Consider the following 15,902-nt stretch of genomic DNA (forward strand, 5'->3'; position numbering starts at 1 on the left):
CAGGTGGCAAGTAATGGAGACATAGACGAGCCTTAAATCTGCATCACAGAACCCTGAAAACAGTATGGAGGAAACACACAGGTACACCTCAAAAAAAAAAAAACAAAACCCACACCTCTTTTCCAGGAGACACAAAAGGACTCTGCAACATTTGTTGCAATTTGAATATTCAATATGAGACTGGAAACAAACCTGAAGTACTCACCTATCAGAAGCAGCAAGATTTTCCAAATGTCTTTATTTCTACCTCATTTCATTTTGATTTTTCTCTATTCTGAAAGGTTTCTTCCAAAATATATTGAAATTAAACCTAGCACTAACATTAAGAAGTGCTACCAATATTTGCATCATTAACAAAAAAGATGCCAGTGTCTCCATCTCAAACTGGCTGAGAAAAAGTTAAGTAAAAATTGCAAGTATAAATGCTAAAACCAAGAAAGCTTAAGAATCTCCCTGAAGAAGCAAAGACGACATTTTGAGTTAAAAAATACAAACCAAAAAATTGTAGACCCTGAAGAATCACAGGAAAATAAAAAAAAAAAACACCAACCAAAAACCTCAGCCTTAGCATCAGTAGATTTACTGACAGTTTGCAGGCCACCAAACATGATTTTAAAAGTAGTCATGTCTGTCTTGCTGTTGACAACATCCAGAAGAATGCAAAGGAAAACACTTACAGTTAATGAGTGCTTTCATAAAAGAGGCAAATCACACCCAAAATAATTATAGTATGATTGCACAAACTGGAAAAAGATCTTTTATACCAAAAGCAGATTAGTTCTGCATTAACAGACCTTATAACAGGTGGCCAGACACACTTACAAGCATGCCAAATATAACCCAAGGTGTTGTATACCTAAAATTAATGCCTGCAATTTTTTTTTTTTGATAATTAAGGAATAGGGATGTGAAAGCACTTAACTCACATTTTTAAGTCCTCTTCCCACCATTTTATACATACATGTTGGATTCCTCCCATTTTTAAGTTAATTTTACATGGTGACTCATAAAATTGTAAGCAAATTATAAAACACTTCAAGAGAAAATGCTGTTTTCAGCTACTACAGCTACAATGACCAAATGCCAAGTAAAACCACTGTAAACCAATATTCCCTTTACTGGAGCACTTTGTGGGCCCAAACATGCAACAGATGAGCTCACTTATCACCATGAGCACAACTCCTCCAGTATTATTAGCAATTCTATAATTTTCAAACCAAATCTACCATTCACAACTCCAGTATTATTAGCAATTCTATAATTTTCAAACCAAATCTACCATCTTACCTAAAAGGATCATGAAAATCCAGGTCAATTTGAAGGCCGTTTAGAAATAAACGTGCTTCTCCAGGTTGGATTCCAAGTGTTTCATACAAGTGCTTAAAAATAAGAAGTACTGCTAAGTTATTTAGGACACTAACATACACATACAGATATTAATAAAAATATATAAAACTTTAAGTAATTCTCTACAACAGAAACATCACATCTCTTCCACATAATTTCTTCTTTTAGCTGAGTGGTGTTGGTAAAAATAATGACAGCATACTTTTATGAATGCTATTTAACAGACTTTCAATACTTAATACAAATAAAAATAGTTGATAATCCCCCCTCAAAACAACCTGCAGTGTCCATACCTGTACAAGGTATGGATAAGAACACATTCTCAGTGTCTGCTAAAAGAAAGTGAAAATACACTCAAATAAATACAGCTCAAAAGTTTTTGAAAATATACCCCCTGCATATTCTCATCTTCTACACATCCATTCACTTCAAACGGTGATAAAAGGGAGACCCCACATGCCCTTCAGACTTCCACTTGAACCTAGCTTCTCCATAGCTTAAAATCTTTCACAATTCCAAAAATTCATAGTCACAGTTGTTAGGGGGAGGTAAGAAAGATAGACTAGAAAAATACAATCTAACAAAGGGGCCTTGGGAAAAAAGAAAATTCACAAAGGGATAGTATAGCCTTGCTTTATATAAAGAAAAAAAAATTCACAATAAATAAATACAAGAGGAAGGAAGTGTTTAGGGACTAAGGGATGCCTTATCATTTTATTTCAGAGCTGTGAGGCACCACACTGTTCAATCTACAGTGGCTGTAGCAAGATAAGTAACAGGAGCAACAGCAGCAGTTTATTCCAACTCACCCCATGAGGAGCAGTCAGAGTTCCAGATCTGTCTTAATTCCCAAGAGAGAAATGGAAAGCAGCAAAAATAGGCAAGAGAAAAAAGCAAGCTGAGAAAGATAATTTTTTTCCCCATTTAGCTCCCACTTACTGAATAAAATAAGTGTGAACAAATAGCACACTTTGAACCAAAGCACACTTAGAGAGAGCAACTAAAGCTGCGTATATTACTGCACTTAGGAGCCTGCCACTAAACAAATTAGAGAAAAAATGGGACAGCTTTGAAAGTGATATTATTCCTTTCAAGTAGCATGGTTACTTTTACACAGTTAAATATAAGTAAGCTCAAAGCTAACTGGTTTGGGACGTTACAAGTTCAACCCCACATAAATGAGACAACAGTGTACTTGAAGCTCCTTGTAATCCAACAGATGTACATATTACTCATCATTCATTGAAACAGTACCATATTCCTTTATATATATAAACATTTTCAGAACCCAAAGCTGAATGGAAATACATAATGGCACCTAATATCAATTTACAAAAAGGCAGGGTTCACCATGAAGAAAAAATGCAGCTGTGATAAGCCCGAGCCTAACACAGAAAGAATTTTCATGGAAGACCAAAACCTGTCCTTGACCTTCAAAACCAGCTTTTGCAATTGGTAAACTTAATTATTTATAAAGGTGTAACCTGAACTTTGTAGTGCTTTCATTTTTTGTATGTAGATTTTTAAAAAAAGTAATAATTACTTATGTTTGTTATAAAGTATCTAAATATTTTTAATATATATAGATCTGAGTTTGAATATACAAAATGTGAAGAACATGGTGGATTTGGGGGTGACTGCATCCCACTAATGCTAAGCCTTTTTATTTTTTTTAAATTTAGTTAATTGTCTTTTATGAAAATTTTAGTAGGCACCTAAAGAAAAATAAATAACCAGAAAGCCTTTTTAAAAAAAAATTAGTTAATTGTCTTCTCTGAAAATTTTAGTAGGCACCTAAAGAAAAATATGGATGTCTGTGGGCCTTTCAAGAATGAGGACCATAAATACATGGCAGTAAGTTTCCTATGGTTGGATAGGGAAAAAAAAAAGAGAAAAGAGATAATTTAATTACTTTTCTAATTTATAAAACTCACTTTATTCCCAATCTTATACTAATTTAAATTACAGAAATGTTTTTTTGGCATATCCCAAAACTTGGTATAGAAGAGGAAGGACTTCTATCTTCTTTATAACTAACTGCTGCTTTGGATTACTCCAGCCCAAGTGCAGGACTCCATATTTATCTTTGTTAAATATCATGCAATCATTAAAACAAAAACTAGAAGTAGGAGCTGGTGTCTGATGTGCACGTTTTTCCTACCACAGCTTCACATGGAATTGCAAGCCCTCCCAAGGTCCCACTCTACACATCCCTTAGAAGCAGCCAACATTCATAGATGCCTGACAATGCCGAGTGTCCCTGCAGCACGTGGAATTTCCGATCATTTCACCTACACAGAGTTTGGTCCCAAGACACCATCAAAACGGGCAGATGGGACAAAATTAAATAGCCAGGCACACAGTGATAAAAATGCTCTGTACTGTGCAGAGAAGCACCCAAAATCTTAGGTAAATCTGAAATTTTTCCTGTAGTTACCAAATCCAACTTGGATTCCAGTTTTAAAACCAACATTGCGCCATGAAGTGGTATAACCACAGAAAAATCCCCTTTAATGCCACTGAACTCAAGGAGTGAACAATAAATATAAGGACTATTCCAGTCTCAAGAAGTCTTACCAGCATCTTTCAGGCTCTGGCACAGATCTTGTGAGATCAACTAGAACAGTCCCTTTCCTTGAAGCACTGAAGTTGGCATTTCAGATAAGAGATCTCTTACCACCCCTGAAAGCTTTCTGGTCACATTCTTATTAGCCCAGACACTCATGTAAACAGAGATACTGTGTAAGACTGCAACTGGCTGAGGTAAAAAACTAACCCTAAGAACAACTAACGCAAGAGCAATGATAAAAGTATCAGCCATCGAGTGTTGAAATGGGAGTCTAAAAGGTTTTCAAATCCTTCAGTACTGCAGTAGCAAACTGAGCCAAATCAGAGCTCAGACTTGTTATACAATTTTCATGCTAGGCATCTGACTGTTAAGAAGAGCATCCATTTGCCATAACAACTTTGATGGAAGGAGTATTTAGGCATATAAGACAAGAATTTCATGCTGATAATACTCACATAGTATTTTCTTGCTAAGCTGTCAGCAAATTATTGTACTGGAAGTTGTGAGTTGTGTTTAATGAGATTTTATTTCTCCTCTTATCTATAGCAGTTCTTTGTCTCTTTCTTACGTATCAATTCATTACACCTAAATCATCACATGCCTTTCAACTTTCAATACCTTTATTTCCTCCCGTTGCATTTCCTATTCGACTTTCATTATCTTGAGAGGGAATCATCCAGTTACACCCAGCATGAGATCGTATCTCTCCTGCTGCTAGATGGATGTACTGCAGTTCAAGAACGCACATGCCAATTTATTGTGCACCAGCAGCAGTGCTCAGGAAGTTTCCCTACTCCTATTAAACAGACTTTAGCTTTTAGCTGTCTAAAGGCCTGTACCCTCAGGAAGGATGCAGTATGAAATTTAAATGTAGTGGTTTAGGTGCTTAAGGCTCTCTTAATGTATTTAATACGGTCATGGAATCATAGGAGTGATTCAGTTGACCAACCACATAGATACCCAATGTCATTTGTCTCAGGATTAGGCATCTTAGACTGGAAGGTCTCAGACAGAAGGGAACAGATAGCCGTATGGGTCTGGTAGATGTGTCCACTGGGTATCTCGGATAGCCTGCGGCATCTCAAGTGACATGAGAAATTCAGGTTTAGGCAAACTCAGTCAAGCCCCATAAAACAATCACTGTTGGGGCTAAATTGTTTTTGATGTCCATTGACTACATCTTCATCGTCATAACAGGACCTTACACACCATATAGATGTGTCTAAATGCAGACATCTTCATTTCAAACCAAATCTTAGTTACTTTTCCTAATCCTTATACTTAGTAATAACAGCTATTTTGATTTCTGAGATACCTTTTTTTTTGCATTTTGCAGTAGAGGTTTTTGATTAAGCAGTTGTGGTTTATTTTTGTGTTAACAGAACTGCAGTTTGAGAAAGACATGGTAAAGACTTCACCAAAAAAACAAGGGAAGTCCCACTACCAACACTCACACTGTGGAGAAACTATGATCAAAAGGGCTTCGTTTTGCTTTATCCAAACTACTATAACCCAATCAACAAAGAGATCAAGAAAAATGTGCACCTCAGCTGCATTCAGAAAGCAATTAAGTGGAGTGCAAATACTGATTTGGCCCCTTGAGGAAAAACTACAGCACTTCTCACTAGTGCAAGAAACAAGTGGTCTGCATAATGTTGAGACCACTCTAAGATCTCTGTGAAAACCTAAAAGTCACACATGCACCCTGCACACAAGAAAGTTGAAGGGCTCACGAAGGTGAACTGCTAGGACATGGGAATTGTATTCTCAGTGCACCGGTGCCCCATGTAATCACCTATGGAGAAAAAAGAAGGCCTATAAAATGGTTTGCATAACCACAAGGATGTAACACTTGAGCCTCTCACTATTTGGGCAGGAAATACTCAAGACTGGAAAGCCTTACATTAGTTTTGCGTGGTAGAGAGCTCTAACACATTTATGTGAAATTTTTGCTGCAGTGGAGGTGACAAGCTCTTTAAAGGAAGGCTGCATCAGTGCAACAGGGACATCGTTCACTTTCACTGCTTAGGAAGGTGGAAGAAACTGAAAAGGCATTCCCTCTAGATACTAGTCTTGACAAGACTAGTATCTAAAGGCCTGAACAAAGCAAAACAATACATGGAAATGTTGCAAAAGTACAGGAGGGCCATAAGTAAGAAATAAATCCCTTTCAATATAGTGGTTGGTCAGTCTTAACACCATATGAAAATATATGTTCTGAAGATCAAAATTAAGGACAGTTCTATGTATGTCCTTTCATGTAAAAAGTCCTAAAAGCATGATGGCCAACCTTTAACACTCAACTTGAAAGAAAAAAAATCCAAACTTTGAACTAAGACAGAAAAAATCACAGATGTCACGATCTCTACAAACAAGAAGTGGCATCTTAGAATACATCTCAGACCAGTCAAAAAATCACATGAGCAATGGCTCCTCATGTGATACACAAAAGATGCAATGGCTCAAGGACAAAAATAAATCCACCATCTACAACAGGTGATGTTCAAAATACCTTGCAGAAGAGTTGTATGCAGGAATCAGGGTGTGGAAAGCTCAGAGGTAGCATGTGCTGACCATAAGACAAGCAGCAGGACTAGAGTCAATACCAAAGCTAGAAAAATTAACGGATACCTATTTCGCTTTCATAGCATACAATTTATGACAACTTATAAGCACACTACATAAAAATTGTTTGTCCTTGCCTAATTCTGTAAAATCAAAAGAGGAAAGGGAAAAGTATCAAGGACAGCAGAAAATGAAAAATCTGAATTGAGTACTTCAATGTTACTTCTTCAAAGGTGTTTAGAACAAATAGTTCTTTTTCTCTGATAGGAACCATGTGAAAGTTGTTATGCTAATAAAAATCTCCAAAAGCAGTAATATGATAATAGTACTCAAATGCCCACTCGATGAAATAAAAACAAACCTTCTGATTTTCTTCTATTTCATTTCGCATTTTCTTGTCTACAGGCACTCTGGTCAGTGACCTGAAAAAATGAGAAAGGTGTAACTCAAACTGCGACGTCAAAGACGGCACTAAAACCTGTCAACATGGTTGGAATATATTATCAGTAGTCATTGAAGGATGAGCTTAATAACTTGCTTATTATTGTTCAAATAATCTAAACGTGCTCATAATGATGAGGCATTCTCGATGCACATAAAGTTGTAAGTGTATTCAATACTGAGTAAATACAGCTCATACTGTAATGTTCACTGGTTTTGAAGTAGAAATCATACAACAGAAAGCAAGAAACTAAATATTTCTGCTGAAAAGGAAACATTGCTGAATAAGATTTTTTAAAAAATATTAAAAGAAACTAACTATAAAGAAAAAATATCTGAAGCTGAATTTGAATTTGGAAAAATGGAGGACACAGATTAGGAAGAACACTATCAAGTCACAAGTCTGAAAAACTTACTATGTAGGGCACTGCTTCAAGGGAACTTCTACCAGCAACAGACATAATTCAGGAACACAACAGAACTTCTCTCATTAAAAGAACATCTGTAATTGATGGGAGTTATCACTGCCAGTTTACTTAACCAATGAACAAAACAGCTGCTTAACAGAAGGACTCCACAGCTAGGTGGAAATTTGAAGTGTGGCAGTATTACCACAACTATTACACTGAGTCCATAGCAATAGTGCTACAGTTAAATATAAGTAAGCTCAAAGCTAACTGGTTTGGGACGTTACAAGTTCAACCCCACATAAATGAGACAACAGTGTACTTGAAGCTCCTTGTAATCCAACAGATGTACATATTACTCATCATTCATTGAAACAGTAACATATTCCTTAATATATATAAACATTTTCAGAACCCAAAGCTGAATGGAAATACATAATGGCACCTAATATCAATTTACAAAAAGGCAGGGTTCACCATGAAGAAAAAATGCAGCTGTGATAAGCCCGAGCCTAACACAGAAAGAATTTTCATGGAAGACCAAAACCTGTCCTTGACCTTCAAAACCAGCTTTTGCAATTGGTAAACTTAATTATTTATAAAGGTGTAACCTGAACTTTGTAGTGCTTTCATTTTTTGTATGTAGATTTTTAAAAAAAGTAATAATTACTTATGTTTGTTATAAAGTATCTAAATATTTTTAATATATATAGATCTGAGTTTGAATATACAAAATGTGAAGAACATGGTGGATTTGGGGGTGACTGCATCCCACTAATGCTAAGAAATAACCAGAAAGCCTTTTTAAAAAAAAATTAGTTAATTGTCTTCTCTGAAAATTTTAGTAGGCACCTAAAGAAAAATATGGATGTCTGTGGGCCTTTCAAGAATGAGGACCATAAATACATGGCAGTAAGTTTCCTATGGTTGGATAGGGAAAAAAAAAAGAGAAAAGAGATAATTTAATTACTTTTCTAATTTATAAAACTCACTTTATTCCCAATCTTATACTAATTTAAATTACAGAAATGTTTTTTTGGCATATCCCAAAACTTGGTATAGAAGAGGAAGGACTTCTATCTTCTTTATAACTAACTGCTGCTTTGGATTACTCCAGCCCAAGTGCAGGACTCCATATTTATCTTTGTTAAATATCATGCAATCATTAAAACAAAAACTAGAAGTAGGAGCTGGTGTCTGATGTGCACGTTTTTCCTACCACAGCTTCACATGGAATTGCAAGCCCTCCCAAGGTCCCACTCTACACATCCCTTATAAGCAGCCAACATTCATAGATGCCTGAAAATGCCAAGTGTCCCTGCAGCATGTGGAATTTCTGATCATTTCACCTATACAGAGTTTGGTCCCAAGACACCATCAAAACGGGCAGATGGGACAAAATTAAATAGCCAGGCACACAGTGATAAAAATGCTCTGTACTGTGCAGAGAAGCACCCAAAATCTTAGGTAAATCTGAAATTTTTCCTGTAGTTACCAAATCCAACTTGGATTCCAGTTTTAAAACAAGCATTGTGCCATGAAGTGGTGTAACCACAGAAAAATCCCCTTTAATGCCACTGAACTCAAGGAGTGAACAATAAATATAAGGACTATTCCAGTCTCAAGAAGTCTTACCAGCATCTTTCAGGCTCTGGCACAGATCTTGTGAGATCAACTAGAACAGTCCCTTTCCTTGAAGCACTGAAGTTGGCATTTCAGATAAGAGATCTCTTACCACCCCTGAAAGCTTTCTGTTTGCATTCTTATTAGCCCAGACACTCATGTAAACAGAGATACTGTGTAAGACTGCAACTGGCTGAGGTAAAAAACTAACCCTAAGAACAACTAACGCAAGAGCAATGATAAAAGTATCAGCCATCGAGTGTTGAAATGGGAGTCTAAAAGGTTTTCAAATCCTTCAGTACTGCAGCAGCAAACTGAGCCAAATCAGAGCTCAGACTTGTTATACAATTTTCATGCTAGGCATCTGACTGTTAAGAAGAGCATCCATTTGCCATAACAACTTTGATGGAAGGAGTATTTAGGCATATAAGACAAGAATTTCATGCTGATAATACTCACATAGTATTTTCTTGCTAAGCTGTCAGCAAATTATTGTACTGGAAGTTGTGAGTTGTGTTTAATGAGATTTTATTTCTCCTCTTATCTACAGCAGTTCTTTGTCTCTTTCTTACGTATCAATTCATTACACCTAAATCATCACATGCCTTTCAACTTTCAATACCTTTATTTCCTCCCGTTGCATTTCCTATTCGACTTTCATTATCTTGAGAGGGAATCATCCAGTTACACCCAGCATGAGATCGTATCTCTCCTGCTGCTAGATGGATGTACTGCAGTTCAAGAACGCACATGCCAATTTATTGTGCACCAGCAGCAGTGCTCAGGAAGTTTCCCTACTCCTATTAAACAGACTTTAGCTTTTAGCTGTCTAAAGGCCTGTACCCTCAGGAAGGATGCAGTATGAAATTTAAATGTAGTGGTTTAGGTGCTTAAGGCTCTCTTAATGTATTTAATACGGTCATGGAATCATAGGAGTGATTCAGTTGACCAACCACATAGATACCCAATGTCATTTGTCTCAGGATTAGGCATCTTAGACTGGAAGGTCTCAGACAGAAGGGAACAGATAGCCGTATGGGTCTGGTAGATGTGTCCACTGGGTATCTCGGATAGCCTGCGGCATCTCAAGTGACATGAGAAATTCAGGTTTAGGCAAACTCAGTCAAGCCCCATAAAACAATCACTGTTGGGGCTAAATTGTTTTTGATGTCCATTGACTACATCTTCATCGTCATAACAGGACCTTACACACCATATAGATGTGTCTAAATGCAGACATCTTCATTTCAAACCAAATCTTAGTTACTTTTCCTAATCCTTATACTTAGTAATAACAGCTATTTTGATTTCTGAGATACCTTTTTTTTTGCATTTTGCAGTAGAGGTTTTTGATTAAGCAGTTGTGGTTTATTTTTGTGTTAACAGAACTGCAGTTTGAGAAAGACATGGTAAAGACTTCACCAAAAAAACAAGGGAAGTCCCACTACCAACACTCACACTGTGGAGAAACTATGATCAAAAGGGCTTCGTTTTGCTTTATCCAAACTACTATAACCCAATCAACAAAGAGATCAAGAAAAATGTGCACCTCAGCTGCATTCAGAAAGCAATTAAGTGGAGTGCAAATACTGATTTGGCCCCTTGAGGAAAAACTACAGCACTTCTCACTAGTGCAAGAAACAAGTGGTCTGCATAATGTTGAGACCACTCTAAGATCTCTGTGAAAACCTAAAAGTCACACATGCACCTTGCACACAAGAAAGTTGAAGGGCTCACGAAGGTGAACTGCTAGGACATGGGAATTGTATTCTCAGTGCACCGGTGCCCCATGTAATCACCTATGGAGAAAAAAGAAGGCCTATAAAATGGTTTGCATAACCACAAGGATGTAACACTTGAGCCTCTCACTATTTGGGCAGGAAATACTCAAGACTGGAAAGCCTTACATTAGTTTTGCGTGGTAGAGAGCTCTAACACATTTATGTGAAATTTTTGCTGCAGTGGAGGTGACAAGCTCTTTAAAGGAAGGCTGCATCAGTGCAACAGGGACATCGTTCACTTTCACTGCTTAGGAAGGTGGAAGAAACTGAAAAGGCATTCCCTCTAGATACTAGTCTTGACAAGACTAGTATCTAAAGGCCTGAACAAAGCAAAACAATACATGGAAATGTTGCAAAAGTACAGGAGGGCCATAAGTAAGAAATAAATCCCTTTCAATATAGTGGTTGGTCAGTCTTAACACCATATGAAAATATATGTTCTGAAGATCAAAATTAAGGACAGTTCTATGTATGTCCTTTAATGTAAAAAGTCCTAAAAGCATGATGGCCAACATTTAACACTCAACTTGAAAGAAAAAAAATCCAAACTTTGAACTAAGACAGAAAAAATCACAGATGTCACGATCTCTACAAACAAGAAGTGGCATCTTAGAATACATCTCAGACCAGTCAAAAAATCACATGAGCAATGGCTCCTCATGTGATACACAAAAGATGCAATGGCTCAAGGACAAAAATAAATCCACCATCTACAACAGGTGATGTTCAAAATACCTTGCAGAAGAGTTGTATGCAGGAATCAGGGTGTGGAAAGCTCAGAGGTAGCATGTGCTGACCATAAGACAAGCAGCAGGACTAGAGTCAATACCAAAGCTAGAAAAATTAACGGATACCTATTTTGCTTTCATAGCATACAATTTATGACAACTTATAAGCACACTACATAAAAATTGTTTGTCCTTGCCTAATTCTGTAAAATCAAAAGAGGAAAGGGAAAAGTATCAAGGACAGCAGAAAATGAAAAATCTGAATTGAGTACTTCAATGTTACTTCTTCAAAGGTGTTTAGAACAAATAGTTCTTTTTCTCTGATAGGAACCATGTGAAAGTTGTTATGCTAATAAAAATCTCCAAAAGCAGTAATATGATAATAGTACTCAAATGCCCACTCGATGAAATAAAAACAAACCTTCTGATTTTCTTCTATTTCATTTCGCATTTTCTTGTCTACAGGCACTCTGGTCAGTGACCTGAAAAAATGAGAAAGGTGTAACTCAAACTGCGACGTCAAAGACGGCACTAAAACCTGTCAACATGGTTGGAATATATTATCAGTAGTCATTGAAGGATGAGCTTAATAACTTGCTTATTATTGTTCAAATAATCTAAACGTGCTCATAATGATGAGGCATTCTCGATGCACATAAAGTTGTAAGTGTATTCAATACTGAGTAAATACAGCTCATACTGTAATGTTCACTGGTTTTGAAGTAGAAATCATACAACAGAAAGCAAGAAACTAAATATTTCTGCTGAAAAGGAAACATTGCTGAATAAGATTTTTTAAAAAATATTAAAAGAAACTAACTATAAAGAAAAAATATCTGAAGCTGAATTTGAATTTGGAAAAATGGAGGACACAGATTAGGAAGAACACTATCAAGTCACAAGTCTGAAAAACTTACTATGTAGGGCACTGCTTCAAGGGAACTTCTACCAGCAACAGACATAATTCAGGAACACAACAGAACTTCTCTCATTAAAAGAACATCTGTAATTGATGGGAGTTATCACTGCCAGTTTACTTAACCAATGAACAAAACAGCTGCTTAACAGAAGGACTCCACAGCTAGGTGGAAATTTGAAGTGTGGCAGTATTACCACAACTATTACACTGAATCCATAGCAATAGTGCTGAAGTCCTGAAGTAAAATATATTTAAGGGGAAAAAAAATATCTGATTTTTATCTTGCTGTCCATAGCAATAGTGCTAAAGTCCTGAAGTAAAATATATTTTAGGGAAAAAAAATATCTGATTTTTATCTTGCTCAACTCAACATAAATAGCACAAGGGCCTGCAACTCCCAGAATCAATGTTTCATTCTGCACGCAGGTGATAAAAGCTACACAGATAAAACGAACAACCTAAATCTTTCCAAATAGCTTAGAGTAGTAAAGCAGAAACAAAAAATGAATGTGAGAATAACGTGGAAAGGAGAAAACAAAACTGGCCCAACATTAACAAGGAAGTAAAATACTTATTAGCAAAAGGCAAGCTTTACCGATAGCTGGTTTTGGTAATAAGGAAGCAATACATTAAAGAACCATTGACTATCTCCTTGTCTAAGTATGGCAGTTGATGATGTAGGTTTCTAATAAGATTTTAAGGAGAAAGCGTGATAGTTGATCATTGAGAGGGACACCTTAGGAATATGAGGTAACAACTGTAAAAGTACCTGTGAAAGATATTAGTTCATTCTGAGTTCAGTCATTTGTTCAAAGCTTTACAGAGTTTTATGCACTGCTTTTCTAAATAGTCAGTGCTAAAGACTCACCAAATAGAAACACCTTACTGTCTGAAAATAAATGGATACTATCATTCTACATGACGTTGGAATATTCTTGTATGACCTTAAGGCTGTAATATTTTCTATCACATAACTTTATGCATCTTTTGATGCATAAGAACATGTAGCCATACAGTATGACATATTGGGGAAAAGAGAAAACTCTGCGCGTGTTCATAACGTTAATGTTTATGAATGATGAATAGATAGCATGAAACACGGTATTATAATTCTTGTTATCGTATTCTTAAACAACAGATATTTATGACACGTATACAAAGATAAAAAATATCCTAGGAAATAAGTTATCGAAATACTGCCATGACACGTATCAGTTCTTATATTGTCTACATCTGATGACATTTTGTACCATCTAGCTCAGATTAACCTTTTCAACTGGAAATACTAAGACACAAAAATGTAGGTGATAAACTAGAAAGTGGAAGAAACTTCCAGAAGACTGGTATATTATTTTTTCTTATGCTCTAAGGAACTCTTCCATTTTTAAGGAATATATATTTAATTTTTATTTTAGTAACTATAGTTCTAAAATTTTTTTTTATACAGCCTTTCAACCCAAAATTTCCATAACTAAAAAATGGTTGTTCTTATATGTAAACCGTGTGAAATTTAATCAATTTTAAACCACTACTATTATAATGACCAGTTATCTACCTAAAGTGATCAATATCTTTTTCATTTCCTGTTTATTCTAGGTTGGTTTTTTTTTCCAAACTAGTATTTGTGACTCAGCAGGTTAAGTATGATTAGATTATTAAGGAAATATACTTTGTGCACTGTTTTTACACAATGCCCCTTTGATTTAAGTCTGTTGTCAATGCAGACCTACTAACTTTATTTAAATATTTATAATCTCTCTTGTTAAAAACAAATTATACAGAACTGCAATTCCCCTTTTAATAATTCCCAAGTCTTCTTATACTTTTACCTATAAAAATAAAATGTTTGAAGAGCAGGTAAATTGGGCTCTAATGCCACAAATACACAGTGGGAGTGGTATGTAACAATTTATTGACTTTTTAAAATCAATCATTTTAATGTCACCTACCATACTTCAAACTGACTTCTTCCTGTCCGTTAAAGAACAGAACTAGCCTTGCAGTTCATCATTATGTACATTTCCACTACTTCTAAAGGAAAGCTGTATTTTCTGATTGCTAATCTACCTGTAATTTACACCTTACTATTTCATAATAATTATGTTTCAGGCATTTTAAAGTTATTTTTCATCCTTGAAGCAAGATGTTACAAAGCTAGTTTTTCCACTACAGTGTAGATTTTCTCCAAGAGAAAAAAATCAGAAACGACAATGAAACGCTGTGATAATTAAGAGTTGTAAAATGCGAAAGCACACTGAGTTAAGAACCCTGTTTAGCATCATATTTAATTCAGTAATTCAAGCAAATATTGCTGATAAAATTGCATGAAGAACTTATTAAATATGAAGAAAAGCATTTCTCAATTACAATACAATTAGCTTACAGGAAGAGCAATTTTTAATACTAATATTAGCACAGAGGAAAATGTTCTTCATTTATTTAATATTTATCTTGATCTTTTGTTAACTAACCTGTTTTCTTCCCCAGTAAAAACATTAACATCTTATCAGCAGTGTTGTTCTTAGAACTGAGGCGGGTGGATCCTCTATGAAATTTATTAATAGAATTTTGCTTCTTCCTACTGTGAGAAGATCTACTATTAATTCAACAGAATTTTCCACCTGGGAAAATATTATTCCAGTAAAAGCAGTGAGGAGTAGGCATTCAACCATAAGTGCCTGACGGATCAGGAAGCCTTCATGCCATCTTCTGCATCAGACAGGAAACATTTAAGAGACTGATCGTGAGCTCTCCCGGGAGTTATTTTCTACTTGAAGAAATTGCTTGGAATCTATCTAAGCAAGCTGTAAAAGATGCATATCTGACTGCAGGATCTGGATATAAATCTGTATCACTGCCATTAAATTCAAACACAAAAACACTGTTTGAAAAACAAGCTTAAGTATCATACCTGGCTCTTATTGGGAAGTTCTGAGCTATGTCTTTCATTACCTTTAAGGCATCATAAACAGGGGCAGACATAATTCGAGCAGCTGCTTGAAAACTAAGATCTGGAAAAAAGAAATACAAATCACTGGAAATATCACTCTCAATCAATACTGCCTACAATCAGAAAACTGTTCCATATACACACTTCCATTATTACAGTTTTTACATTATACGTTATAAAAGATTATGAAGTAACATCATTAAGGTTGAAGAGATGGGCACTAAAAAGTTGGAAATATCCAAATCAAGCTTTTCTACGCAATTCTGCTCAGCCATCCTAAGCATAAACATTGTACATGTAATTTCAAAGAATGAGTTAAGGGGAATATACCACATCACTACTCTACGCATCATTTTTTATTATGAGTAGTAAATCTGATTACTTGCCCAAAACATAAGGCTCCTGAAAGACAGCTCTTGATTGGGGTTTAGGGTTATTTATAAATAGAAGTATGCCTTATAGCTGAAGGAGTTTTGGTTAAATTTAGTTAAATTTTTACTTGGAAGCTAATTAAAGGAAATCAAAAAGTAGCTGAGCCATTAACTCAGCGACTATCATTAATCACTAAGAAT

At 35.7% G+C, this 15,902-nt stretch overlaps 1 protein-coding gene across 1 annotated transcript in view; it reads right to left on the reverse strand.

Annotated features, from left to right (window-relative positions):
• UGGT2 (UDP-glucose glycoprotein glucosyltransferase 2) overlaps nt 1-15,902 on the reverse strand; it is a 108,567-nt gene that overhangs the window by 63,852 nt on the left and 28,813 nt on the right. The window contains exons 10-11 of the mRNA XM_014955635.1: nt 11,883-11,943; nt 1,288-1,379 (exon numbers count right to left, since the gene is read on the reverse strand). Of these exons, the coding sequence (XP_014811121.1) occupies nt 1,288-1,379; nt 11,883-11,943 (153 nt within the window). The remainder of the gene's footprint in view (nt 1-1,287; nt 1,380-11,882; nt 11,944-15,902) is intronic.

This window comes from Calidris pugnax, unplaced genomic scaffold, assembly GCF_001431845.1.
Source record: "Calidris pugnax isolate Ruff unplaced genomic scaffold, ASM143184v1 scaffold274, whole genome shotgun sequence".
Lineage (NCBI taxonomy): Eukaryota > Metazoa > Chordata > Aves > Charadriiformes > Scolopacidae > Calidris > Calidris pugnax.